General features: G+C 31.3%; 2 protein-coding genes across 5 annotated transcripts; both read left to right on the forward strand.

Moving 5' to 3' along the window:
- Positions 1 to 4991: 4991 nt before the first annotated feature.
- On the forward strand, positions 4992 to 13254 carry LOC101258224 (UDP-glucuronic acid decarboxylase 5). Of its 4 annotated transcripts, none has more exons than XM_069291429.1 (14): positions 4992 to 5023; positions 5270 to 5309; positions 5518 to 5621; positions 6348 to 6434; positions 6664 to 6751; positions 7133 to 7224; positions 7551 to 7615; positions 7691 to 7779; positions 8177 to 8254; positions 8339 to 8432; positions 8700 to 8766; positions 8855 to 8918; positions 9138 to 9178; positions 9298 to 13254. In XM_069291429.1, the coding sequence occupies exons 3-14, from the start codon at positions 5532 to 5534 to the stop codon at positions 9481 to 9483; spliced, it is 1041 nt and encodes a 346-aa protein (XP_069147530.1). In that variant the 5' UTR covers positions 4992 to 5023; positions 5270 to 5309; positions 5518 to 5531; the 3' UTR covers positions 9484 to 13254. The 4 variants fall into 4 exon arrangements, with proteins under 4 accessions (XP_069147530.1, XP_069147531.1, XP_069147529.1 ...); XM_069291430.1 differs by lacking the exon at positions 4992 to 5023 and adding an exon at positions 5055 to 5082; XM_069291428.1 differs by lacking the exon at positions 4992 to 5023 and adding an exon at positions 5120 to 5169.
- On the forward strand, positions 12735 to 13254 carry LOC101264401 (histone H4). Its single transcript, XM_010314997.4, has one exon. The coding sequence runs from the start codon at positions 12808 to 12810 to the stop codon at positions 13117 to 13119; it is 312 nt and encodes a 103-aa protein (XP_010313299.1). The 5' UTR covers positions 12735 to 12807; the 3' UTR covers positions 13120 to 13254.
- Positions 13255 to 27188: the final 13934 nt, after the last annotated feature.

The following is a 27188-nucleotide window of genomic DNA, read 5'->3' on the forward strand; positions in this document are numbered from 1 at the left end:
AACGATATGACATTTTTTAAAAGATAAAATATATATCTTCTCTTGATATTATAAAAGTAATAAATGAAATAAATAAATATATTTTAAAAATAGTAAACAAAGAAAATTAAGCGGAATGGGTAATATAGTTATTTCAACAATAAATAAGAAGACACGAAATTTTACTCATAAAACACATTTGGTGAATGTGTTTTATGGCATAGCTACTCAACTCTTTCTATTTAGGTATCTGAGAGACATTTTTTCAAGTTTTCAACGATATAATGTATTTTTAAAAGACAAAATATTTATTGTTTCTTGATATATATATATATATATATATAGATATAGATATATATATAGATATATATATTTATGGTGGACAAATAAAATTAAACGAAAGGATGATATATTAATTTTCAACAATAAATGAGATGACACAAAATTTTACTCATAAATCACATTTAGTAACAAGTTTTACGCCTTATCTTCTCAGGTTTTTCTATATAGTATCTGATGAGTGTTTTTGCAAGTTTTCAACGATATGACATTTTATACAAATATAAAATATTTATCTTTTCTTCATACTATAGAAGTAATAAATAAATAAATGATTTTTTAAAAAAGTGGAAAAAATAAAATTAAACGGAAATGATAATATAGTAATTTCAATAATAACTAAAGAGATACAAAATTTTGCTCATAAATCGCATTTGATGCACGCGTTTTATACCTTATCTTATCAGTTCTTTCTATTTAGATATCCGAGAAGTGTTTTCCACATTTTCAATGACATGATGTTTTTTAAAAGATAAAATATTTTTTTTGATGTTATAGAAGTGAAAAATAAAATAAATAAATATATTTTTAAAATAATGGACAAATAAAACTAAACGGAAAGGCTAATATAGTAATTTCAACAATAAATGAGATGACACAAAATTTTACTCATAAATCGCAACTGGTGAACGCGTTTTATGCATTATCTTCTCAACTCTTTCTATTTAGCTACGTGAGAAGCATTTCTTTTCAAATTTTCAACGAAATGATATTTTTTTAAAAGATAAAAATTATTTTTTTCTTCGTATTAAAAAGAATAGTATATAAAATAGATAAATATATTTTTAAAATAATGAAAAAAAATAAAATTAAACGGGAGAGATAATATAGTAATTTCAACAATAAATAAAAAGACAACAAATTTTACTCATAAATCGCATTTGGTTCATACGCTTTATTCCTTATCTTATTAATTCTTTCTATTTAGGTATTCGAGAAGTGGTTTTTCACATTTTAAATAACATGACGTTTTTCTAAAAGGTCAAATATTTAACTTTTTTTTGATATTATAAAAGTGATAAATAAAATAAATAAATATATTTTTAAAATAGTGGACTAATAAAATTAAACGTAAGGGGTAATATAGCAATTTCAACGATAAATGAGATAACAAAAAATTTTACTCATAAATCGCATTCGATAAATAGTGAAAAATATTGATTTTCAACAAAGTCAAAGCAAAAGTAAAACAATATGATGTTTTTTTAAAGATAAAATATTTATCTTTTCTTGAAATTACAAAAGTAATAAATGAAATAAATTAATATATTTTAAAAATAGTGGGAAAAAATTAAACGCGATGGCTAAAATAAAAAATTCAACAATAAATAAAAAGGATACAAAATGTTACTCATAAATTGTGTTTGGTGCACGTGTTTAATGCCTTATTTATCAGCTCATTATATTTAGGTATCTTAAAAGCATTTTTTTCAAAGTTTAAATAACATGATTTTATGTAAAAGATAAAATATTTATATTTTGTTGATATTATAATTGTTATAAATGGAAAAATAAATATATCTTTAAAATAGTGGACAGATAAAATTAATTGGAAGAGATAATATAGTAATTTCATCAATAACTGAGATGGCATAAAATTTTACTCATGAATTGCATTTGGTGAATGCGCTTTATGTCTTATTTTATTAGTTATTTTTATTTTGATATCCTAGAAGCATTTTTTTCACATTTTCAACGATATGACGCTTTTTTAAAATATAAAGTATTTATTTATCCCTTTTTATATTATAAAAGTAACAAATGAAATAAACAAATATATTTTTCAATTAGTGGAGAAATAAAATTAAACGGAAGTGGTATTATAGTAATTTCAACAATAAATAAGAAGACGCAAAACTTTTATTCATAAATTGCATTTGGTGAATGCATTTTATTCTTTATCTTCTCAGCTATTTCTATTTAGGTACCTGAGAAACACTTTTTTTCAAGTTTTCAACAATATGAATTTTTTTTGAAAGATAAAATATTTATGTTTTCTTCATATTATAAAAGTTGTAAATAAAATAAATAAATAAAATTTTAAAACAATGGACAAATAAAAATAAACTAAATGGGTTATATAGTAATTTCAACAATAAATGAGAATACACAAAATTTTACTCATAAATCGCATTTTGTGAAGTGCCTTTTATGCCTTATCTTCTTAGCTCTTTCTATATATGTATCTGAGAACCGTTTTTTCAAGTTTTTAATGACATGACGTTTTTTGTAAAGATCAAATATTTATTGTTTCTTTATATTATAAAAGTAAAAAATTAAAATAAATATATATTTAAAATAGTGGAGAAATAAAATTAAATAGAAGGGTAATATAATAATTTCATCAATAAATGAGATGACACGAAATTCTACTCATAAATCGCGTTTGGTTAATGCGTTTTATATCTAATCTTCTCAAGTCTTTCTATTTAGCTATTTGAGAAGCGTTTTTTCAAGTTTTCAATGATATGAGTATTGTTTAAGTAATAAATGAAATAAATTCATATATTTTAAAAATAGCGGGAAAAAATTAAACGGCACGGGTAAAATAAATTTAATAATAAATAAGAAAGACAAAATTTTACTCATAAATTGTGCTTGGTGCACGTTTTATATGCCTTATTTTATCAACTCATTATATTTAGGATCTTAAAAGCGTTTTTTTTCAAAATTAAAATGACATGACTTTATTTAAAAGATATAATATTTATCTTTTGATATTATAATTGTTATAAATAAAATAAATAAATATAATTTCAAATTAGTGGACAAATAAAATTAAACAAAAGGGGTAATATAGTAATTTTAATAATAAATAAGAAGACGCAAAATTTTACTCATAAATCACATTCGGTGAATGCTTTTATGTCTTTCATTCTTAGCTCTTTCTATTAGGTATCTGAAAAGCGTTATTTGAATTTTCCGACGGTATAATTTTTTATAAGATAAAATATTTTTCTTTACTTGATATTATAAAAGTAATAAATAAAATAAATAAATATATTTTAAAATAGTGGTCAAATAAAATTTTACTCATAAATCGCATTTCGCGAATGCATTTTGTGCCTTATCTTCTCAGCTCTTTCTATTTAGGTATTTGAGAAGTGTTTTTTCAAGTTTTCAACGATATGGATTTTTTCTTAAAAATAAGATATTTATATTTTCTTCATATTATAAAAGTAATAGATAAATAATTTTTTAAATAGTGAAAAAATAAAATTAAACGGAAGGATTAATATAATAATTCCAACCCATAAATAAGATGACACATAAATTTACTCATAAAACTCATTTGGCTCACGCGTTTTATGCCTTATTTACTCAATACTTTCTATATAAGCATCTGAAAAGGATTTTTCATGTTTTCAACGACATGATTTTTTTTTAAAGATAAAATATTTATCTTTTGTTGATATTATAAAAGTAATAAATGAAATAAATAAATATATATTTAAAATAGTGGACAAATAAAATTAAACGGAAGGGGTAATATGTTAATTTCAACAATAAATAAGAAGACACAAATTTTACTCATAAATCACATTGGTTGAATTCGTTTTATGCTATATCTTCTCAGCTCTTTCTATTTAGGTCTTCGAGAAGCGTTTTTTCATATTTTCAACGGCATGACATTTTTTAAAAGATTAAATATTTTTGTTTATAATATTATAAAAGTAATAAATGAAATAAATAAATGTATATTTAAAATAATTGACAAATAAAATTAAACGTAAGGGGTGATATAGTAATTTCAATAATAAATGAGATGACACAAAATTTTACTCATTAATCGCATTTGGTGAATGCATTTTATGCATTATCTCCTCTGCTCTTTCTATTTAGGCATGTGAGAAGCGTTTTTCAAGTTCTCAACGATATGACATTTTTAAAAAAGATAAAATATGTATCTTTGTTTTTCATATTATAAAAGTAATAAATGAAATAAATATATTTTAATAATAGGGGACAAATAAAAATTAAGTGAAAGGGATAATATAGTAATTTCAACAATAAATAAGAAGACACAAAACTTTACTCATAAATCACATTCGATGAATGCGTTTATGTCTTTCATTCCTAGCTCTTTCTATTAGATATCTAAGAAGCGTTATTTGATTTTTTCAACGACATATTTATTTTTATAAAATAAAATATTTATCTTTTTATTGATATTATAAAAGTAATAAATAAAACAAATATATATTTTTAAAAATAGTGGTCAAATAAAATAAAACAAAAATCAACAATAATTAAAAAGACACATAATTTAACACATAATATTTATTGCAATTTATATTATCTAGAAATATAGAATAAAATACAATTTATATTAAATGAAAATTTTGAAAAGAATACAATTTTATATTACAATGTTTATAGAGTGATTATCTATAAAAGAAAAGAAATGATTTCTATTATAAACTTTCTCTATATAGTAAAATAGAGAATTGACGATTTATAATTTATGTCAAAAAAATCAATGTTAAAAGTCCAAGTTGAGTCCTCCTCGAAATACACGAAGTCAATAAAAATAAAAAAAAAAAATCTAGTTTTCTTTCTCTTAATCTTCTTATTCTACTTAAATTAAATTAGTAAATATTTTTTTTAAAAAAAAAGAATATATTCTTAAAAACTTATAAATATTTATATTCCACTATCATCGCACTTAATTAATAGCCTTAATTCTAGCAAAATCCCATCTAAGGTAATAATAAGTATTCTTTTACTTTTGCTTTGACTTTGTTGAAAATCAATATTCTAAAGGTTTGGTACTCTTATATGTTATTCTTTCAACTTTACGTTTCGTCAATTATAAGCATTCTTATTTCAATTTATTTTATTATTTGCCAAGTAAATCTCTTTTATTTTATTTTTTATTTTGTGTTTATGTGTCTGTATATATATATATATATATATATAAATGTGTATAATCTCTTTTTGCATGTCACAGAACTAGCAGAGCAAAAAAAGTTTTTTTTTGTTGGCATAAGGTATGTTTTATGAATTGGTATATAACATGATTTTAATTGGATTAAGCTTTATGTGTTTTTGTTTAATTTGATTGTTTTGATTGAGATTGATGCTGGAATAATTAATTTAGAAGGTTTTGATTGATTTTTACTGTGTTTTTTTTTATGATTAAGAAGGTTTTGATTGGGATCTAATGCTAGTTTTTCTATATAACTAATTTGATTGAAGGATTTTTGTGAGCAATGGCAAAGAATTCTGCTAATGGAGATCACCAAACAACAACTAAGCCACCTCCAACTCCATCTCCTTTGCGCTTCTCAAAGTTTTTTCAGGTAAATTTAATGTAGGGGCGGATTCAGAATTTAAACTTGATAAGTTCTTATTCGACTTTTGAAATTACGAGTTTTTGTTGGAATTTTAGTAATTTTTTCGCGTATGTATGTTTACCCTATGAGTTGAAGTTGTCATTATAGGCTTTGACAACAAGTTTGTTCTTTTGTTTGTGTTTGATATGTGGTATAGGTAAATCGTAGTAGCTAGTTGGTTGACTACCTGCCCTACCCCCAATTTTCCCCCGAAAAAGAGAAGATATGTGGTATAGAGTATAAACCATATGGTCTAATCAAACAACTATTTTAGTCTTAAAATCGGAAGTTGATAATTGTGTGGAGTTTTGAATCAATAAAGAACGAGTGTGGATTTGATATCAGCTTTATCTGCGAAAACGAAAGATTAGTGTACTTGACCTAGAGATAGGAATTTGATATTTGCTTTGGTGCTTCTGTTTTACGAGTTAAGAATCATCCATTTGGCCTGATCCTAGTTGTATAGTTTCATTTTTGATGAAACTTCTGATGTTTTCAGTTAGCAAGTTGGCACTCACGGCAATAGTGAGTGTCGATGTGCTTTACTGGAGTCACAGTACTAAAGGGTTTTGATCAGTTAAACACTATCATTCCATAGTAAAACCGCATATGCTATGTTTGGTCTGCTCTGCCTACTTCTAAATTCTAATCCTTAATGCCCGTTTTACTAAAACATTCTATTCTTGGTTGCAGCCTAACATGAGAATTTTGGTTACTGGAGGAGCTGGATTTATTGGTTCTCACCTAGTCGACAAATTGATGGAGGATGAGAAGAATGAGGTAACTTATTCGGTCTTGCATCATCTATCGGTTCATCAGTATCTTCTAGATTTTTTTTGTTGCCTTGCCGATTTGTTTTTATAATCCTATTTTTTATTCCTTAGCCCCTTATAGACTTATGTGTAAGGAAAAACTACTTCTGTTTTCATGAGCCTTCCGAGTGAATGCGTAGTAGAGTAATAGAATGATGCCCTTATGCATCTAAAGCTCTTTCTTTATCACCGTGCAGGTTATTGTTGTGGACAACTTTTTCACTGGTTCAAAGGATAATCTGAAAAGATGGATTGGTCATCCCAGATTTGAGCTTAGGCGCCACGGTATACTCTCATCTTTACTTCATTTACATACTAGTTAGCTAATATATAGACTACTTTTTGTGAGTATTCAACATCTAGTCGAGGGGAATACAGGCTAGAAAAATCTTATCTTTATGTAATAGTAACTGTTTCATTTAATGAAATTGAATACTTTAACTTCTAATACGATTAAGATAAGTAGATTTTAGTTTGGGTTTGTTTTTGCTGCAATCTGGTGACGGTAGAAGAGCTAACTTCCTACGTTAAGTGTCAGATCTTAGTTGTCTACTCTGACCTCCCAACATTGTAGCAGTTCAAACAGTTGAGTCGACACCCGTATGTTGTTTCATACTGTATTATCAGAAGGCGTGACTGTTTCTGTTACATGTTTATTGTTTGTAGATGTGACAGAGCCCTTGTTGGTTGAAGTTGATAAGATTTATCATCTCGCATGCCCTGCTTCTCCAATTTTCTATAAGTACAATGCTGTTAAGGTATGTACGATCTTAGCTATCAGTGAATCGTGATGATTTCTATTCATAACTTATTTGCATAAGCTCTCTGATTCTACCTGATTTTCTGTTGTTCCCCAAATAAAGAAGAAACGGGAATATTATTTTGTCAATGCTGCATCTTTTTTTTGTCTCGTTTAACCTCTGTTGATAAGCCTCTTGGCTTTGGCTAGTATAAAATTCTGATGGACTGTGTTATCTCTGGTAAACTATAGAAATAAACCTTTTAGGTTCATGCAGGTTAATAGATATGGTGAAGTACAAAATTTGTTTTTGATGCATTTTTTCTTTAACTTTTTTTCGGACAGACAATAAAGACTAATGTCATTGGCACGCTGAATATGTTGGGCTTAGCAAAGCGTGTCGGAGCAAGGTTAGAAGATTTAAAATGCTTCTTGACCTCATCTTTTTGACTTTCACTTTACTCACTTTCTGTAATTGTGTGTAGGATTCTGCTCACGTCAACCTCAGAGGTTTATGGTGATCCTCTTGTGCATCCCCAACCTGAGAGCTACTGGGGTAATGTTAACCCAATCGGTACGTCCTCTTACATCTTGAATTTCATGAAAACCTCACGAACTCGAACATTGTTTCAACTTATGAACACTGGCACCATATTGTAAGTTGTTTTGTGTGTATTAATCATGTTTTTACATCTGTTCCAACTTAGAGGACAATACGGAATTGCATCTGGAGATTCAACAACTAAAGTTTCACTACTATTCTCTTTTAGACTACTTGGTTCACTCAATCACGTTGATCACAGGAAGACTCTTCTACAAAAAGTTTAAGTGTTTAGTAGTAAAGCAAAAGGATAATATAAATTCGAAACTAGAAATCAAACACCGATTTTGATCTGATGAGTGTATCTAAGTCAACGTTTGAGCATCTCGTTGAAGCATATGTCTAACAATGTCACTGTTGTTGTGTTTAGGAGTTCGAAGCTGTTATGATGAGGGGAAGCGTGTGGCAGAGACATTGATGTTTGACTACCACCGGCAGCATGGGATTGGTAATTTGTAGTTCCTTTGATATTGTTCAGGTTGTCCACAATATTCCACTGATGCATTCATGATATCTATGCATTTTGCAACAGAAATACGAATTGCTAGAATTTTCAACACTTATGGACCTCGTATGAATATTGACGATGGGCGTGTAGTCAGCAACTTTATAGCTCAATCACTTCGGTAAGTTCTTTCTTGATTGTCATCACTCTGAATATACAAATGTAACTACATGCTTAATGATACGTTGACCGTGATTTCCAAAGTAGGCCATTGTTTTCTTAGTCCATTTGTGATGATTATTAGTAGCTTCGTCAACTGTAATGATCGACTTTTGCTTTTGTTCAACCGTTTTGCATATTCAATCACCAATTTCTCTCTGTCGATCCATATCCCGCCTAATTATACCAATCTTTTTAACTAACATTCCTGATTTTCTCCGTTGTAAAGGGATGAACCATTAACTGTTCAAGCTCCCGGGACACAGACTCGCAGTTTCTGTTATGTCTCTGATATGGTATGTCAATGAACTACTATCATAGTCGTTATTGCTATATGAGTTTGCTCCTAATGTTTTCTTCCCCCTCGTCTTCAATACTTTGAAGGTTGATGGACTTATCCGTCTAATGGAAGGGGATAACACTGGGCCAATCAACATCGGTAACCCAGGTGAGTGTGATATAATCAGATTTTTATTCGATGAGTGCAATTTCTAATGGGAGGCAAGGGTCTGATAATTTTTTTGTAATTCTTTTCGCAAATCCAAAGTCCAGATCAATTGACACATGTGTGCTGCAATTACTGACTAAATCCTGATATCATGCTCAAGCTAAATTACAGTTTTGAAATACTACGTTGATCTAATTTCCTGTCGATCTTCCTGTACAGGTGAATTTACCATGATTGAGCTTGCGGAACTAGTGAAGGAGGTAATCACATATTCTCAAGAAGCTGCTCTTTGTGTACTTTAGATTTTGCCACAACTTGTATTTCCGCTGCTGGAAAATCACTCTGTTTAAACCACATATATTCGTTCGTGTGTTTGCAGCTTATCAGTCCGAAAGTTGAGATAAAAATGGTGGAAAATACACCAGATGATCCAAGACAAAGGAAACCAGATATCACAAAAGCGAAAGAATTGTTAGGATGGGAACCAAAAGTGAAGTTGCGCGATGGCCTTCCGCTAATGGAAGAAGATTTCAGACTCAGGCTTGGGGTCTCTAAGAAGATATAATAATACATCAGACAGTTTATAAACATTGATACATTTTTTGGTTTACTATATTATGTTCTTTTTGAACCAAAATATGTGATATTTCTGCTATATTCCAACTGTTTTTTGTTGTTGACAGTCAAGTGGTGCTTATTGCTTTTATAATCATATGGTCTTTACACCATTAGTTTTGTCTGATGGCTATTTTGGTGGTTCAATTTCTCTTTTTGGATTTGTCACTTGTGTTCGATATCTGCTTTTGAGTTTGATTAATTGGAATTCATTTAGAGACCTGATTGAGCATTTGGTTTTATTAATTTCGACTCGGTTCATCGATTTTGATGTACATCGATAAAAATATCTGTTAGTATTTGTAAGTTAATTATCTGAATTGCAAATCTATTGCTTTGATTTGTTGCTGGATGGCTGTTCTGCTAGTTGACTTTTGGTTTTTGGTTGAGGAATTGTTGGGATGGGAACCAAAAGATTGGTTCATTTTTAAAAATTAATTTATAAAAGTTTGGTTCTTTGGTGTAACGAAATATCCAAATCCTTATATTGAACATCAAATCGAAAAATTGAAAAAAAATTAATAATCAAATTAGTTTATTTCGATCTTATTTTCTAGCTTTTCTATATTTATGTCAACTCTTTTAACTTATAAAAACCTTTAATATTTACTAAACACATACAAAAATAGGAAAAAAAGTAATTTTAAGTTAATAAGATTAAACACACACTAAGTTTTTGTTACAATCAAAAGTCACAGTACCATTTTTCGTACAACTAAAATCAACACAATTTTCAATATCGAGAGCTGTCAATATTGGCTGGCCAATCCATCCGGCCTACCTCAATATGATTCGGCTAGTTCCCCATATGTGTTCTGAAATTTGACGAGACAGATTAAGTTGACCCATTATTTCGGTGGGCCAAAAAATATCAAAGCCCAATCCATCGGTACTTGGTTATACATACAACATTACATGATATTATTGTACACATATCTTGGATGACATAAAGTTTATGTGAAACTAAAAAGGGAAAAGACATAAATCCCTCCAAACATGTACCGAAAAGTTAGTTACATACTTAAACTATTATGACAACTTATTATACAAACCTAATCTTGTTCAAAGCGATATTATTACCCCCTCAAAATGCGACATGACAAAGAAAGTGTCTTAATCTTTCTTAAGATTCGTGAAAAATATATATGTTAGAACGACAACTTTGAACACATGACACTATTTTACTGGTCACTAAATAATTATGCATTATAATTTTTTTTATAAATATATTAGTTTTTTCAGTTTTCTTTCTTTTTTAATTTTTTTTATTGGTGGCCCTATTTTCTTTAAAGCATTTACATTTTTCTTAATTTTGAGTTATTCTTTTATTGAGGAATCACAAAATTTGTCACCATTAATTGTTTGATGGAAGCACATACAACACTCTACCCTTAAAGAGGAACTCTAAAAAGAAATAGAAGCAGTGGAGGACATGATGACTTCCAAAGAAAAATTGATAATTTTCAACATAAAATTTATGATTTTTCTTTCTAACTCGTCGAAGGATTAACCGGAGAAGATTACCGAAACATAATCACGAGAAAGAGAATGATTGTCGATTTTCGTGTGCTATATTCCATAGATTTTTAGTGATCCCACATTTTGAAAATAAAATGACCAAAAATTTTCATGGACGTCCATTAAGACCTTAGCAATGAACTTTGTCAATTTTCGTATGCTATAGTCCATGAATTTTTTGTATTCAGAAATTTTTAAAATAAAATGGTTAAAATTTTCATGAACGTCTATTAAGATCTTAGCAATGATCTAAATCGTCCCAAGGAGCAAATAGACGCATTTTCAAATTTAAAGGAGCCCTAAAGCAGTTAAAACCATTTTTTGTTGATTTTTATGTGCTATTATCCATGTATTTTTGTGATCCGGAATTCCTGAAACTTAATGATTGAAAATTTCCATAGTCGTCTATTAAGACGTTATCAATCGATCCAGATCGTCCCGAGGGGCAAATGGACGCATTTTCAAGTTCAAACGAGTCCCAAAGTAGGAAAACTTGGATTTTGCTTATTTTCGTGTGCTATAGTCCATGGATTTTTTGATTTGGAATTCACAAAATAAAATGAACGAAATTTTTCATAGTCATGGGTTAAGACTTTAGCAATGGAACAAGTTTGTCCCAATGGGCAAACATGCGGATATTCAACTTAAAACAAGCCTCAAAGCAGGTACACCTAATTTGTGTCAATTTCATGTGCTATAGTCTATGGTTTTTTTGTGATACGGAATTCCCAAAACAAAATGACTAAAAATTTACATAGACGCCCGTTAAGACCTTAGCAATGGACCAGTTCGTCTTGAGGAGTAAGCAGACACATTTTTAAGTTCAAACGATCCCAAAGCAAGCAACCTAGAGTTTGCAGCTTTTCCTGTGCTATTGTCCATGCATTTTTTTTTGATATGAAATTTTCAAAAAAAATGATCGAAATTTTTCATGGACATTTGTCATGACCTTAGCAATTGATCCAATTCGTCATGAGGGGCAAATCGACGCATTTTCATGTTTAAAGGAGTCCCAAAAAGTAGGCTAATCCCAATCTTTTACCGATTTTCATGTGTTATAACTTATAGTTTTTTGTGATCCAGAATTTATGAAATAAAATGACTGAAATTTTTCATGGACGTCGTTAAGAGCTTAGCAGCGTGCCTAGTTCAATTCGAAGATAATCAGACGCATTTTCAAATTCAAACGAACTCCAAAGCAAGTAAAATCTTAGCTAAAAAATGTATCAAAATCACAGGTTAGGATGAACCAACCCAACATGCTAAATCCATATTTATGACAGTTACGGTTATGGAGCGCTAATAACTAATTATATCTCAAATTATCTGTTGTATTTTTTCTAAAATATGCCTCTTAATAAAATATTATAAATCAATCCACAAATTTTCTGGCTGTATATAAACCAACTAATCCCCAAATTTTTAGGCGCCTAATAATTTTTAACTTTCACAAATCACATTTTCATTTTCCGCTAAACGTAACTTCAAAAATCAGAATCCGCGTCAATACACAATAAAACATTCTCAACCGTTGATCTCTTTCTAATCAACGATTTGCATAAAATATCGTACTTCCACGCGGATCGATCCTCATATCCGTCGATCTCCAAAAACCAACGATCACGATTTAACACAAATGCCGATCCACAATATCAGCAGCTATAAATACCGAAAACTGAAATCATGGTCGTCAAATTCTCAGCTTATCATCTCTTCAATTCAATTTTCCAAAAATTAAATTTCAAAACCCTGAAAAATGTCAGGCCGTGGTAAGGGAGGCAAAGGATTAGGCAAAGGAGGAGCTAAGAGGCACAGGAAGGTGTTAAGAGATAACATTCAAGGTATTACCAAGCCAGCTATTCGTAGGCTTGCTCGTAGAGGTGGGGTGAAGCGTATTTCTGGATTGATTTATGAGGAAACTCGTGGGGTTCTTAAGATCTTTCTTGAAAATGTGATTCGTGATGCTGTTACATATACTGAACATGCTAGGAGAAAGACTGTGACGGCTATGGATGTTGTTTATGCTCTTAAGAGGCAAGGAAGGACCCTTTACGGATTTGGAGGTTAGGGTGTTGGTTAGTGGTTGTAGATTTGGTTTTAGTGAAGTTGGGTTAGTTTTTTTTTGTTTGATTGTATGATCTTGATATTGTAATTCCTTGTTACACAAACAATTAATGGAAGGAGATCATATGTCCAGTAATAATTGCATTTGTTATGATTTTTGATATTGGTTCAGCTCTGGTTGTGTTGTATGAGAATCTCTCTCGTTTCGGTGATTACAGTTCTGATGTATCTTCTATATACAGTTGTATATTATTCGTGTTTTGAATTGGAAATTTTATGGCCCTGAAATTTAACTTGGATTTGTTGTTTTTGAACTTTAATCCAAGTTTTCCTTGTGAACAATCTTCCTGTTAGGGTGCTCTGTTGAGGATTATAGACTTGAGTTTAACTTGGTGGTTCTCCTAAAGAGTTCTGGTGGAACTGGTACATCAGCTGGAGCTCGACTATTAGTGGGATCTCTAATCCTGCAGCTTGACGTACGCATAAAGCTTTTCGTTGTTGGTAAGTTGATAAACTCAACCCTGTAAACATGGAATATCGGAAGTTTTAAAGTTTTAGTTGCGTTCTGTCTTGGTGATTTTAAACTTTGTGATCGCAATTTGCAATTGTCTACGAGTAGTTTCAACATTACCTTCTGTTTCTACTTGGATATCAAGTTTGTTGATTTACTCTTTGGCTATGGTTGATCTAGTTTCGGTACAGTTTTGCACTTGTCTCATGAAACTCTTAAGATGTATTTTGCAATTCATCTTGGAGTTTGGGACTTTCATGTTGGCGGCCTCAAGTTCGAAGGTTGCTGAGCCTGGTGCAAATTACCTATTCTATGTGGCTTTCGACTTGTTGAATAGGAGCGGGGTTTTTACAACATACGTGTATTTAAATACTGCTAAACTAATTAAAAGAATTAAATTATTCTAAATACAAATATATTTGTCTAAATTCTATTGGTTGGCTATGTAACCTCCATAACAAACTTTTATTTCTTTTTGTGCTTCTCACGTGACCTTGTAGAAACTTCTAGGTCCTCTAAGATGGATGGTTGGGATTTGATCTCTTAAATGTGCTGCTGAGATTAAATATCTTCCTTGATAGGTCTCGATGATTGCCACATACTTGATAGGTCTTGATGATTGAAACAAGAGTACTCTAGCCATTTCAAGTAAATGTCGATGCTTCCTTTCAACAACTTCATTTTGTTGAGGAGTGGCAACACATGAAGTTTCATGCAACATACCTTGTGAATTGCTGCTATAGCAGCGATTTTGCTTTTTCCAATGGACAAAATTGCTATACTTCGCGAGTGATTTTGCCCTTTTGGTTAAAAAGAAATTTCATATACCGTTTTAGAACTTTTAATAACATTTTTTACCCTTTAGGCTTCGGACTCGAACATTGTAGCTAAAAGACACTTCTTTTTACCTAATGATGTTGAGGGTCCAAAAATGCCCTCAATGTTGAGTTTTAATTTTATAATGGATCCATGTTTATTCTAGATCCTAACTCACTCTTCTAATATATATATAATCGGACAAATATTGAATTTGGAATGTATCAATGGAATTTTTTTTCTAATTTTAAATGAATTTAGTAGATGTTTTACTAAACAACACAATATATCATGTGAAAGGCGTCTCCTGTTTTGCTCATGCATTTGTCTCTTCATAGTTCATAGAAAGAAAAAAACAACAGGCGGCGATTCCATCTAGAAAATCCCCTTGAGAGACTCTTATATCAACTACTCTTCCTCTTCTTTTTTTAGCTCACTCATTCTTTTCCTCAAATAAAAAAATTTCTTCTATGACGCAAGACGAAAAAATCATTAAGGCGACGATTCCTTCAGGAGAGATGCGTTTTAGGAGGTGTGAGGAAGATGCCACGGGGAGGTAAACAACTGAGATCAGTGATCCTGGCCAGAAAATAATTGAGGGTCTGTACATCTTGATCTGAAAAGAATCAAGGATGTATACATCTCGATCAAAAAAGAATCAAGATTGGAAAGAATCTTTACCATCAGCTGTGTACCTCCTCCGCGGCCTCTTCCTTACACCTCCTTATAACGCATTTCACCTGAGGGAATCGTCGTCTATCAAGGACAATTCAATAAGTATGTGGTTATCTTTCAAACCATCTAAATTCAAGTGACACTTGAATGAATTCTTTGTGAATATACGACAGCTTAGGCGATATGCATTTATTTTATTAGGTAACCACATTGTACTCTTTAATGCCACTTATCAATGGGGTAGAGTTGTGTAACTTAGAGATTTTGTTGATAAGTGTATCTATAACAGGCTCAGCTAATCTCATTTTTTGAACCAAAGGTCTATCCGAAATAGTTTCTCTACCTCCTAGTGTATCTATAACATGTTTGAGTTCTTAAAGATAAAATATCTCAAGCTTTTGTTTTTCCTTGCCTGTCTTCTTATTGATTAAAACTTCATATAAGATCAGATTTAATGGTTTATTTCATATGAAAAAAAGGAAATAATTGCAATTTGCAGCTTTTGATTTGGACTTTTTATTCCCAACATTATGCATATATATATATATATATATATATATATATTTTCAGTCAAATAATTGCTTAAACTCTTGCTAGTCTTGCAGCTTGGGATATTCACACTATGTTTTTGTTCAGGTACTTGCTACTCTCCTTTGATTTATTCGAGGTAATTTATCGTTGTTACCGTTAATATCAGTTGATGTAATTGTGGAAGTTAGAGATCTTGTTCAAATGTTTTGTTGATTAAACTTCAATTTGATCTTTTTGAAATTTGTTTTCCTTAGAGAAAAATAATTTAGTAGATGTTTTCCTAAACAACTCAAATATCATGTATTCACAAACCCCCCTCGAAAGTTGTCTATATAAACCACTCTCCCTTTTCCTTTTTTGCTCGTTTATTCTGCTTCTCTTCATATAAAAGGTTTCTTCTGTGTTTCAAATGATGCATAGGAAAAATTAAAGGCGGCGATGCATCAAGAAAATTTTTACTCGATTGCAGGAATTCGCAATGAATTTGAGGATCGAAGCACTGTTTCAGAATTTGTTGAGTAAACAGTTAGTAAGCTTATGAGAAGACTGATGAGAGATAGTCGCTTGTTTGTAAGAATGCACCTTAAAGTATACCCAATCCCCACAACAAAATGCCTCTCAATTCTATGGGAATCTGCCTGTTGTTTCATTCGGAGTTGAACTCTATGCAAATGATGCTTAAGGAGTTGCAACTTAAGTTCTCTATCTACCAAGGTAGTGTCAACTTTTCCAGAAGCTGATTCACCACGTAAGTAAGGCAGATGTAGAGGAGGTAGCCTGCCATACGAGGGTGTGGTTTTGTTGGCTGAATGGGAGCAAGTATTATACCAGTACTCAGCCATAGGCAAACAAGCCAACCAATTGGAAACATCATCGTTGCAGTAGCATCTTAAGTAGGTTTTAAGGCATCTATTCAATACTTCCGTTTGTTCATCAGACTGAAGATGATAAGCTGTAGATGTATAAAACAATACCCCTTCAAGAGTAAATAGCTCCTGCCAATTGGTTATAGCGTCAGGTAAGCCATGTAATTTCACAATAGTATCCAAGAACACTTGGGCAACTGATTGAGCAGTATAGGGATGTCTCAGTGGGAGGAAATGACCTTATTTGCTGAGTCTGTCAACGACCACCAAAATCACCTCACAACCATGGGACTTGGGAAGACCATCAATGAAGTCCATACTAATTTGATACCACACCACGTCAGGAATGGGTAACACTTGTAACTACATAGGGTAAGCAGCTAAATCAGATTTGTTCTTCTAACAAACATCACACCTTTGAATGAAACCCTTCACTTCTGTTCTCATGTTCTTCCAATAAAATAGTGTCAACAATCTCTTGAGGGTAGCATCTACTCTTGAATGCCTCCCAGAGGGCGGCCAGCATGCCATAGGGACATAATGTCAGTCCTTAAACTTTGCACCTTGCTAATCACTAGTTTTCCTTTCCTCTTCAATTGGCCTTGCAACCAAGTAAATTGCCTATGAGAGTCAAAATTAGCTTGTAAATCTGCAATCAACTGTGTAAGCTCTGGGTCTATGTGCCAACTCTATACAATAGCTTGAAAGAGATCAATGTTCGTTGGGGAAATCACCAAAGCAAGCAACTCAGCCCAGGCAGTGCATTAACAACTTTGTTCTCAACTCCCTTTATCAACTTTGTTAACCACAATATCAAAGTTCTTTGATCAGTCCTTATAATAAACCTTTGACCTAACAAGTACTGCGACCACTTATTAACAGCTTGGACAATGACCAATAACTCTCTATCATAAACTGACATAGCAACATATCTTGGAGATAATGTTTTGCTAATAAAGTCTATAGGTAGTCCCTCTTGCATAAGAACAACTTCAATTCAATAACCACTAGCATAAGTTTCAACAATGAAAGTTTTGTTGACATCCGGTAAAGCTAATACAGGAGATTGAGTCAAAACTTCTTTTAATTGCAAAAATGCCTCCTAAACTGTATTGTGCCATTTGAATTTATCTTTTTTAGTTGGAGCAGTAAGAGGTTTATAAATAACTCCAAAACCATGTATAATTCTTCTGTAATAACTAGCCAAGCCTAAGAAGCCCCTTAATTGTTTAAGAGTAGCAGGGACAATCCCTCACAACTTTGATCTTTTAAGGATCAGCAGAAACACCTTCTGGTGTGATAAAGTGACCAAGGTATTCAATTTTATGGACACTAATATTCACTTTTAGCAGCAACTTCTAAGTCTTTTAGTGGTGAAATAAGTTGCTACTAATACTCACTTTTAGCGGCGACATCTCAGTCTATCAGCAACAACAATAGTTGCCACTACTACTCACTTTCAGAGCGACAGATGAGTCTTTTAATGGCGATTGATAAGGCTTTTAACGATGACCTTAGTTGCTACGAATAGTCATTTTAGTGCGACAGATAAGGCTTTTAGCGACGAAATTAAGTGCCACAAATACCAACTTTTAGCGGCCACCTCTGATAAGAACTTAAACGACGACATTAGTTGCCACAAACGGCGACCGATAAGTACTTTAGCGACGAATTAGTTGCCACAAAACAGTAACTTTTAGCGGCGAACGGTAAGTCCTTTAGTGACGAAACTAGTTGCCACGAATACCAAGTTTTTGCGGCCACGGATAAGAGACCTTTTGGGACGACACCCGTTGCCACTAAATAGTCACTTTTAGCGACGGTGTGTAAGGCCTTTAGCGGCGACGTAAATTGCCACTAAACTTTCTTTTAGCGGCGACTGGTAAGATCTTTAGCGACGATATTAGTTGCCACAAATAGTAACGTTTAGCAGCGACTGTTAAGCCCTTTAGCGACGACACTACTGCTACTAATTCCCAATTAGTGGCGACTGATAAGACCTTTAGCGACCACATTAGTTGCCACTAATACTCACTTTTAGCGGCCACTAGTGAGTCCTTTAGTGGCAACTTTTATCACCACTAACACTCACTTTTAGCAGTAACTAGTAAGTCATTTAGTGGCGACATTTTTTGACACTACTGCTCACTTTTAGAGGTGATTAGCAAGTCTTTTATTGGCGACATTTATCGACACTCATACACACTTTTAGTGGCGATTAGTAAGTCCTTTAGTGGCGACAATTGTTGCCACTTATATTCACTTTTAGCGGCGACTAATTAATCTTCTAGTGGTGACATTTGTTGCCACTAATAGTACCTTTAGCGGCATCTAATTAATCTTTTAGTGGCGATATTTGTTGCCTCTAATTTTTACCTTTAGTGCGACTTATTAATCTTGTAGTGACGACATTTGTTGGCAATAATACTTACCTTTAGAGACGACTATATCTTTTAGTTGATACTAATACCTAATGAAGTCGAATATTGAAGCACTATTTCGGGATTTCTTGAGAAAATAGCTAGTAATGAAGAACAATAGGAAGAGAGTTTTTAGAAAGAGAGAAATCTGTATATTCAATATGATGTATGTAACTGATGATTATGTATATTTGTAGACTTGACTGACTTATTCAATCTAACAAATTCAGTTACAACTAACATCTAACTAAATATCACTACACTAATTATTGTAGCTTAACAATGTTTAACTAACTTTTTCAACTAACTTTTGAATTCCCAAAAAAATGTACAAAAATCCTTTTGAGAGACGTCTATGTCAACCAATCCCGCTCTTCTCTTTTTGATCACTCATTCTTTTCATCATATAAAAAAGTTCTTCTATTGGTTTCAAATGATGCAAGAGCAAAATCAACAAGGCGACAAATCCATCAGGTCAGATGCGTTTGAGGGTGCGAGAAGATGCCATGGGGGAGGTACACAACTAAGATCAGATATCCTGGACAGAGGAGAAGTGCTTCACTTGGAACTTTGATACACCGAAGAAGCTGCTAGGGCTTACGATGGAGGTGAGGAGGTATTACATCCACATGAGGTAACTAAGTGCCTGTTTGGATTGACTTATTTTAGGTGTTTTTAGCCAAAAATAGATTTTAAGCAGTTTTGAAGTGTTTTGGTAAAGTTAAAACCAAAACAACAAAAATAAGCCAAAATCCATAAGTTAGAAATTCTAACTTATGACTTTTGACTTATAAGTTATAAGCCAAAAGTCAATCCAAACATGCAATAATTCTCATCTAGATAACCTCCAAAACACCCACGATTTTTTCAAGAAGCTTATTTGCAAAAGACAAACAACAAAATAAGAGAGCTCCAACATTCTTATGGATATTCAAAGCATTAAAATGATGATTCAATACGGAACCAAACATCGACTCACATTTTCGTGTTGACCTTGAAAAAAATCTATCCATCGCTATCAAAAAAGAATCAAGGATCTATACATCTCGATCGAAAAATAATTGAGGGTATGTATATCTTGATCTGAAAAGAATCAAGGATCTATACATCTCGATCGGAAAATAATTTGAGGGTCTATATATCTTGATCTGAAAAGAATCAAGGCTCTATGCATCTCGATCAAAAAAGAATAAGAGAACAAGAAAAAATCAGAATCGATCCATAGATTTCTTGGAATAAACGAAATCGGTCCAATCTTATTGTTTTTTTTTCTTTTATATTTTTTGAGTTTGAAAGGAAATTAGAAGAGAAGGGACTTAAGAAATTTCATACATTCAATATTCGATGACAGTTTCACATGCTCTTTGACAGTGCAAGGGTGACCTCTGAGGTTGTCTTGTGGATATTTAGTTACGGCTCTGTGGCTGTGATACCTCCCCGCCATTGTATCATAAGCCCTATAAGCTTTTTTTGATGCATCAAAAGTCTTCAGCCAGAAACTTCACCACTGGAAGGGATTTTTAATATCAGTTATGTACCTCCTCCGCGACATCTTCCTCACATCTCCTTATAGCGCATCTCATCTGAGGGAATCATCGCCTATCAATGACTATTCAATAAGTATGTGGTGCCTTTGAAACCATCTAAATTCAAGTGTGTGAATCAATTCTTTGTGAACATATGACAATTTAGGTGATGTGCATTTATTTACCATGTAATTTCTTTGTACTCTTCAATGTCACTTATCACTTTATCCAACTTTGCAAATCATATTCAAATTTGATGGGCCTTCATTGTTTATGATATATATCGGACAATAATAGAGAGTTGAGCGGGTGTTCATTAGTACTGCACTGACGAAGGACTATATCTCCAATTAGAAATTATCCATCTCCATTTACAGTAACACATGAATGGTATGAGTTCGTTCATTTCATTGTGTTATTTTCCCCCATTTTGGTGATGTTGTTGAGAAATGCAAGTTCACAATTGGTGGTAGTAATACAAAGCATATCGTATATGTTAGATGTTAATTAGTTAGTGGTAGTATAGTCATAAGTTGTAGTGATTGAACAAATAGTTTTTAGTAGCCTATAGTATTAACATACTTTTAGAATTAAGGCAACAAGGTATGTTAATAGTTTTCTGTCATTTGTACAATTATCATATAAATTAAGGTAGTGTTGATACTATTTATATAATAGTTACTTTATATTAAATATGCATACATGTTTCTCTATGATGTAAAACAATACAATATTTTTTAAAGTATTTTTTGATAGAACATTTCACACAAATTTAATATTAGATTTGAGAATATTTGTCTACCTATAATAATTTACAAGTTTGTCTATCTAAACAAGATAATGCAAAAGAAAAAAGAACTCCTAATTGTGTTTAAAGGCAAAAAAATTGAATTAGTACTTTTTATATGTGGTATTACGTGGTTATTTGGTCTTTTCTCTTAGTGAAATTTATTTTAATATTTATGGTGTAGGCATTTTATTAAGTCATTAAGACATTAAATATTTATAAAAATGATGAAAAAAAGTTAAAGTATGATATTATGATTGATTATAATGTAACTTTTCATGTAAGGTCTTTTCACTTGTAATATGATACATTTTTTATTATATAGTGATTAATTCAATAATTTATAATATTATAATTTAGTGTAGGGGCAAATTAGAACCAAATTTTGCATTTTAAAGCTTCCTACTTTAGAAACGTGCAACTCATGTGTACCATAATTTTTTTAAAATTATGTTTGAGTTACAACAAAAATATGAAAAGTAAAATGATAAATGTTTATAGTGTATAGTTAACTCATAAGAAGAAACACTTTTGTATTTAGTCATCCCCTTATTAGAATTTTGATATATAAATTTTATATTTATTTTAAAAGACAAAATAAAGTGACAAAAACAAACATAGAGACACACTACCTTATGATTAAATTCCTTAAACTGTTTTTCTTTTCTTATAATATAGAGTAAAAATATAGAAATTAAATTAGTAGTTATACATTTCAGGAAGATAAAATGTTTTAACATTAATTAGTAGAAGATGAAGCTCTTTGTCTCATTAAGTAGAATGCAATTAAGTAATTCAAATTATAACTAAGAAAACTTAATTAGAAGAAAATAACTAAAGAATTAAAGAGCAACAAAGATGACAAATTTTGTATTTGGTAGTGGTATATATTGATTTAGCTACAACTCTTCATATTCTTTAATTTAAGATTAAAAAACGGAAAAATCTTGAATTACTTTTCATATCATAACTTATCAAATTCTTCCATTATGAGATTTATGATTACTATTAAAAGCATTATCAACATAATAATTTATCAATTTAATAGAGGGGCAAAATGACAATTAACTTTTCACTGTAAAGCTTTTAACTTATAATAACATATGATTGTCAATGAATTACTATTCAATAAGTATGTGATTCTTTTCAAACCATCTAAATTCAATTGGTAAAAACGTCAAGAAGAATGCTTAGTGAGGAGACAACACAGAAGGGAGAAAATTCTCGTGAACAAGGAAGCATGTCGACTCAAAAAGCAAGTTCCCGATAGGAAGTACACATTGCTCTTGAAAGGTTTTAAGTTTAGTTGATAATCAAATCGCCTTCTTATGGCTGAGACAACGACAACATACCCACTAAAATCCCACAAGTGGTGTCCCAAGATGATAGAGTTTATGCGGACCTTACTATTACCATTTATGAATTTTTTGCTGAGAACTTGTACTAATTTTCTCTTTGATTTTGCTAGAGCCACTGGGTTTCTCTACAACTCCGTTTCTATATTATAGTTCTACTTATTGGTTTAAAACCTAGGATTAAATTTGTTGGTGTATTTCTTATGAGAAGAAATAATTGCAACAAGCACATCTTGAGCCGAGGGTCCTTCGGAAATAACTTCTCTACCTACACGAGGTAGTGGTAACGTGTGAGTACATTCTACCCTCCCCATACCTCACTTGTGGGATTTAACAGAATATGTACCTTCTTAAAACTGTTTTTGTATTGTCTGTGTGAAATCTTTGAATTTATCAAGGAAGATGACAATCAACAAGAATTCAATAAAGAGATGAGGTACAATCAAAAAGGAAATCGAAGATTAGACTTAAGAAGTCTAAATTGTTAGGTTGTGGAGCCTGATTAATATTTGATGTACTGTCATATATTAATGTTCTCGCGGTTCTCGCTGTACTATTTATTCTCTGTAACCTAAAATACTCTGTTTACTCACGGGGTGTTACCACGAAATATTGATTTCTCTCTTTCTCTCTAGATCTCTCATCTCTTTCTCTCTAAAGTTCTTTATGTTCTTCATTCATTAAGTGTGTGTGGATTCGATCCTAACATACTCCTACATTATCTACTATACTTTTAACAGGAATTGTATTATTTAGTTTCTACTGTTTAAACAAAAAAAGGAGAGAAGAAAAAAATATTGTTGGTAAGGCTTTGTATCAAAATAAAAAGATTGAGTTTAGACATATTGTACTCACTACAAAGATTCTAAAGGCTAGTAGAGAACACCCTTGCAACCCAACGGAACTGGATGTAAAATCCACACTGAATCCCAACCAGTATAAAGACATGGTGTGTCAATCTTACTTTCTGCACTTTCAAATCTGTTTATTTGGATCATCAGTATCTTTGGCTGTTGTATAATCACTTTTGTTCTTTGATTTTCTTTTTTCCTTCTTTCATAATGATTCCTTCATAAAACATCAATAGAAGAAATCATACCAACTTCTTCTTCACAAAAAATAAAATAAAATAGAACAAGGCATGAAAAGTATAATATTCATACAATCATTTCATATGCAAAAGAACGAAAGTTATTTAAGTGAGTTCTACAATAGATCAATAACAACTGAACAACTAGGAATATTTGAGTCGAGCTTTCAAAAAGGGCATGTAATCTAGCAAGTTGTAGGATTTGACACTCTGATGTACTATCTTAATTTCAGCTAAAAATCCTCAAGTTGTAGAAATTCATTAATCCAATCAGCACACTCGTTCAAGGAACAATCGCTTGAACTTGCCAAAGGAACTTCTGGTGGTTGAGGTATATCTGCTCCTTGAATTAATTCATTCACATCCATAGACAAGTTACTTGAATTCACAACATTGGAATGTTGTTCCTCGTTAAAGTTCATTGAAGTAATTGCTTCATCATTCGGAGCTTGTTTTTTTTGGGATCGGTATTTCTACATAAGATAAAAAAAATATTAGGAAAAATTGACAAAACCTTGAATTATAAATGTTATTTTCATACTTGGATACCTTTAGACGGTAGGTGACGCATCCCACAGTCAAATCCGGCTCACGCATCCTCTTCAGCACATTTTTCGGACCAGCTAAATCAACATGGTAAGACAAATAATAAGAATTTAATAGTAAAATAGTGAACATTCAGAAAATGTCTACTTGAGATTTTTCTTGACCAACATTCTTAGTTTTTCTATCTCTCTCTATCGGGATAAAAACAAAAATCTTTGAACACTTACCTTTGTCTCCCAGCTCGCGAACAGCCTCATCTAATTTCTTATCAAGCTCTGTTGTCCATTTCATTTTTCGTCTTTTCTTTTCTGGTCTTTCAGTACTTTTCCTCGAAAGCAAAGAATGATCCTTCTCTTTTTCTGAAGGACCACTACGTTTAGCCTGTGCCTCCTCATCAGTACTTCTGATTCTCTTAGACCTTTTTGCCTCATCTTTTTCTATTAAAGAACCTACGTCTTGATCTTGATGAGTCTCTGAGGAATTCACTATGGATTTTCCTTTTAAGTCTTGCATTTTCGTCGGACAAGATGCGTTGTCCGAAACATGAATTGGATTGGCGTTGTAATGTAGTGATTTCTCATCTGCCTTTTTATTGTGCCACTTCACATGCTTCCATACATTCCTGAGTTTCAATGATGAAATCAGCGATTTCTTATAAATGAAGCATATCCCTTGTGATGGTGCTTCTTTCAGCATTTTCATCGTCACCTCTGGAGACATCACTAAACCAAAAATAAAATGTCAATCAATAAATATTAATTAAATGAGGTATCTAAAATTGTCGAGGAAATTAGATGTTCAAACTTATAAACACTACTTTGTAAGGAACTTGTATAAATTATCAATCTTTCAATATTATAATAGTAGATAAAGTCCATTAATGATGTGTTATATTAACACGTCTAAATACACTTCTGAATTAATGAATATCACATACTAAATCATGTAAAATAATTAAGATTTTGAGGAGATAATCTTACAAACAATTGGTTTGTCTTTGATGAGTTGAGTGTACTTGATGAATTCAAGGTAGTTCATTTCAAGCATGTTGGCATCCACCATGATCAAGTCGAATTGGTCGATATTTTCTCGGAGAATGAATAAAGCTGTACTTGCTTGTTCGATCGCAGTTACTATAAACAAAAATCAAGCTCAGAAAATATCACAAAAGATAATATATATGTTGTGGTTGTCCTTTATTATTACACAGATAAAGGTAGTGTGAATTGACTAATAATATTACATTAGAAGTACAGAAAGAAATATTTGACTGAGCATTTAATCAAATGATCAAACGTTTTTGTTTGACAATTCAAATTAAAATTTAGAAAAATCTTATGGTCTCAAACATCAATTAAGTAGATTATCAAAATTTAACTAGACATGTCCATTTGTTATGTTTTCAAGCATCAAAAACAACCATCAATTTATTAAAACAACAACAAATCTAACAATCTTATTAATCATTGTTGTAATTTATTCATCCATACCTGCACTTGGTCATACATGACTGCAACACATGTTAAAATTTACTAAAAGCTTTAGTTATGTGTATCTCAATTTTTTGCCACTAATATATTTTTTTTCCTTCAAATTTCTACACTCAAATCTATCAAAAAAATAAATAAATTAGATTCAATCTATAAATTTCATGTATCTTATAAAACAAACTTCATGAGCAATTTTATAAAAATTCACTTCTTTAACTATAGACTATATATAAGTAGAGAATTTACCTAGAAGATCCAACAAAAATTGGGGGGGGGGGGGAGGCTCAACTCGTATTAGAGAAAATTAAAAGAGACAAAGAATTATTTTACCTTTAAAGGAATGTTGTTCGAGCATTGTTGTTATATTTGATAAACAAGTTGTATCAGGATCAACCAAGAGAACTTTGAGGCCAACATAGGCTGAAGGAATATCTACATTACGAATTATCTCACAATCCATCTCTTAGCCTTTGAAAATTTTGAGAGAAAAGAAGAAGAAAAAGAGATTTTTAAATTTTTGTGCTCTTTCTTTGATTTCTCTGTTTATGTTTCTACCACCTTATGCTATATGAAATGCTATATGAAGGATAAAATTTGACCAATTGCTTAGTTGTAGAGGGAGGATATTAGATTTTGAAAATCTACTTTTATAGAAAGTGAATCTACCTTTATTTATAGCAAGTCAATAACTAGTGTAGTCAAAATCTTAGGGAGATGTAATTAAACAAGAAGTTGATAATCTACCAATTTCAGTTCAAAATAATTTAATTTTGACTATTTTTGTGATATACAGACAGTATATATCACTTTATCTCTCCGTTTTGAATTTTTTAATTTTACTTTAATTTTTAGTTCATTAAAAAAAAGATCACTTTCTTTATTTGAAACCTCTTTAATTCTAACTTTTTACAAGTCATGTTAAAAATGACAAGATTAAAGAAAATTTTGGTACATTTTGTTGATATTTAGTTTAAGATTACAAGATTCAAAAGTTTACTTTACTTTCGTAAATTTTGTATTAAATTAAAACAGACAAACAAATTGAATTGGAGAGATTAGTCGATAATATATTTTTGGTCATGTTAGCAAGTTCACTTCAAATAACATGTTTTTAAATTTTTTCGTTCACGTATGAGATTTATATGCTAGTATAATAAGTATAGAACTTCCAGTACTTCTTTATCTTTGTTTTACTATACTGGTATGTGATGTACTTAAATAAAAAGACAACATGGTCATTCAACATTAAATTCATACAACCGATCTATTTTTTTACTATCTCCTCCATTGTTGTTATGCAAGAGGAAAAGAGAAAATAAACTTACTTTTAGGTAGTGTCCTAAGCGCTAAGAAGTACATCATGCTACTCATACAATATGCATAATACATGCAAGTCGAACCTTGATTTTCGAAGTTCAAAAGAAAAGATGAAGAAGCGGGATAGAGGAATTGGTCAACCA

This window comes from Solanum lycopersicum, chromosome 11 (assembly GCF_036512215.1).
Source record: "Solanum lycopersicum chromosome 11, SLM_r2.1".
Lineage (NCBI taxonomy): Eukaryota > Viridiplantae > Streptophyta > Magnoliopsida > Solanales > Solanaceae > Solanum > Solanum lycopersicum.

Bases quoted from the DNA above. Each gene is read 5' to 3' on its own strand.
- LOC101258224 (XM_069291429.1), top strand. From the start codon at position 5,532: ATGGCAAAGAATTCTGCTAATGGAGATCACCAAACAACAACTAAGCCA. The intron at 7,225-7,550 runs GTATGTACGATC...TTTTTCGGACAG, and splicing joins ATAAGTACAATGCTGTTAAG to ACAATAAAGACTAATGTCAT. The intron at 8,919-9,137 runs GTGAGTGTGATA...CTTCCTGTACAG, and splicing joins AATCAACATCGGTAACCCAG to GTGAATTTACCATGATTGAG.
- LOC101264401 (XM_010314997.4), top strand. From the start codon at position 12,808: ATGTCAGGCCGTGGTAAGGGAGGCAAAGGATTAGGCAAAGGAGGAGCT.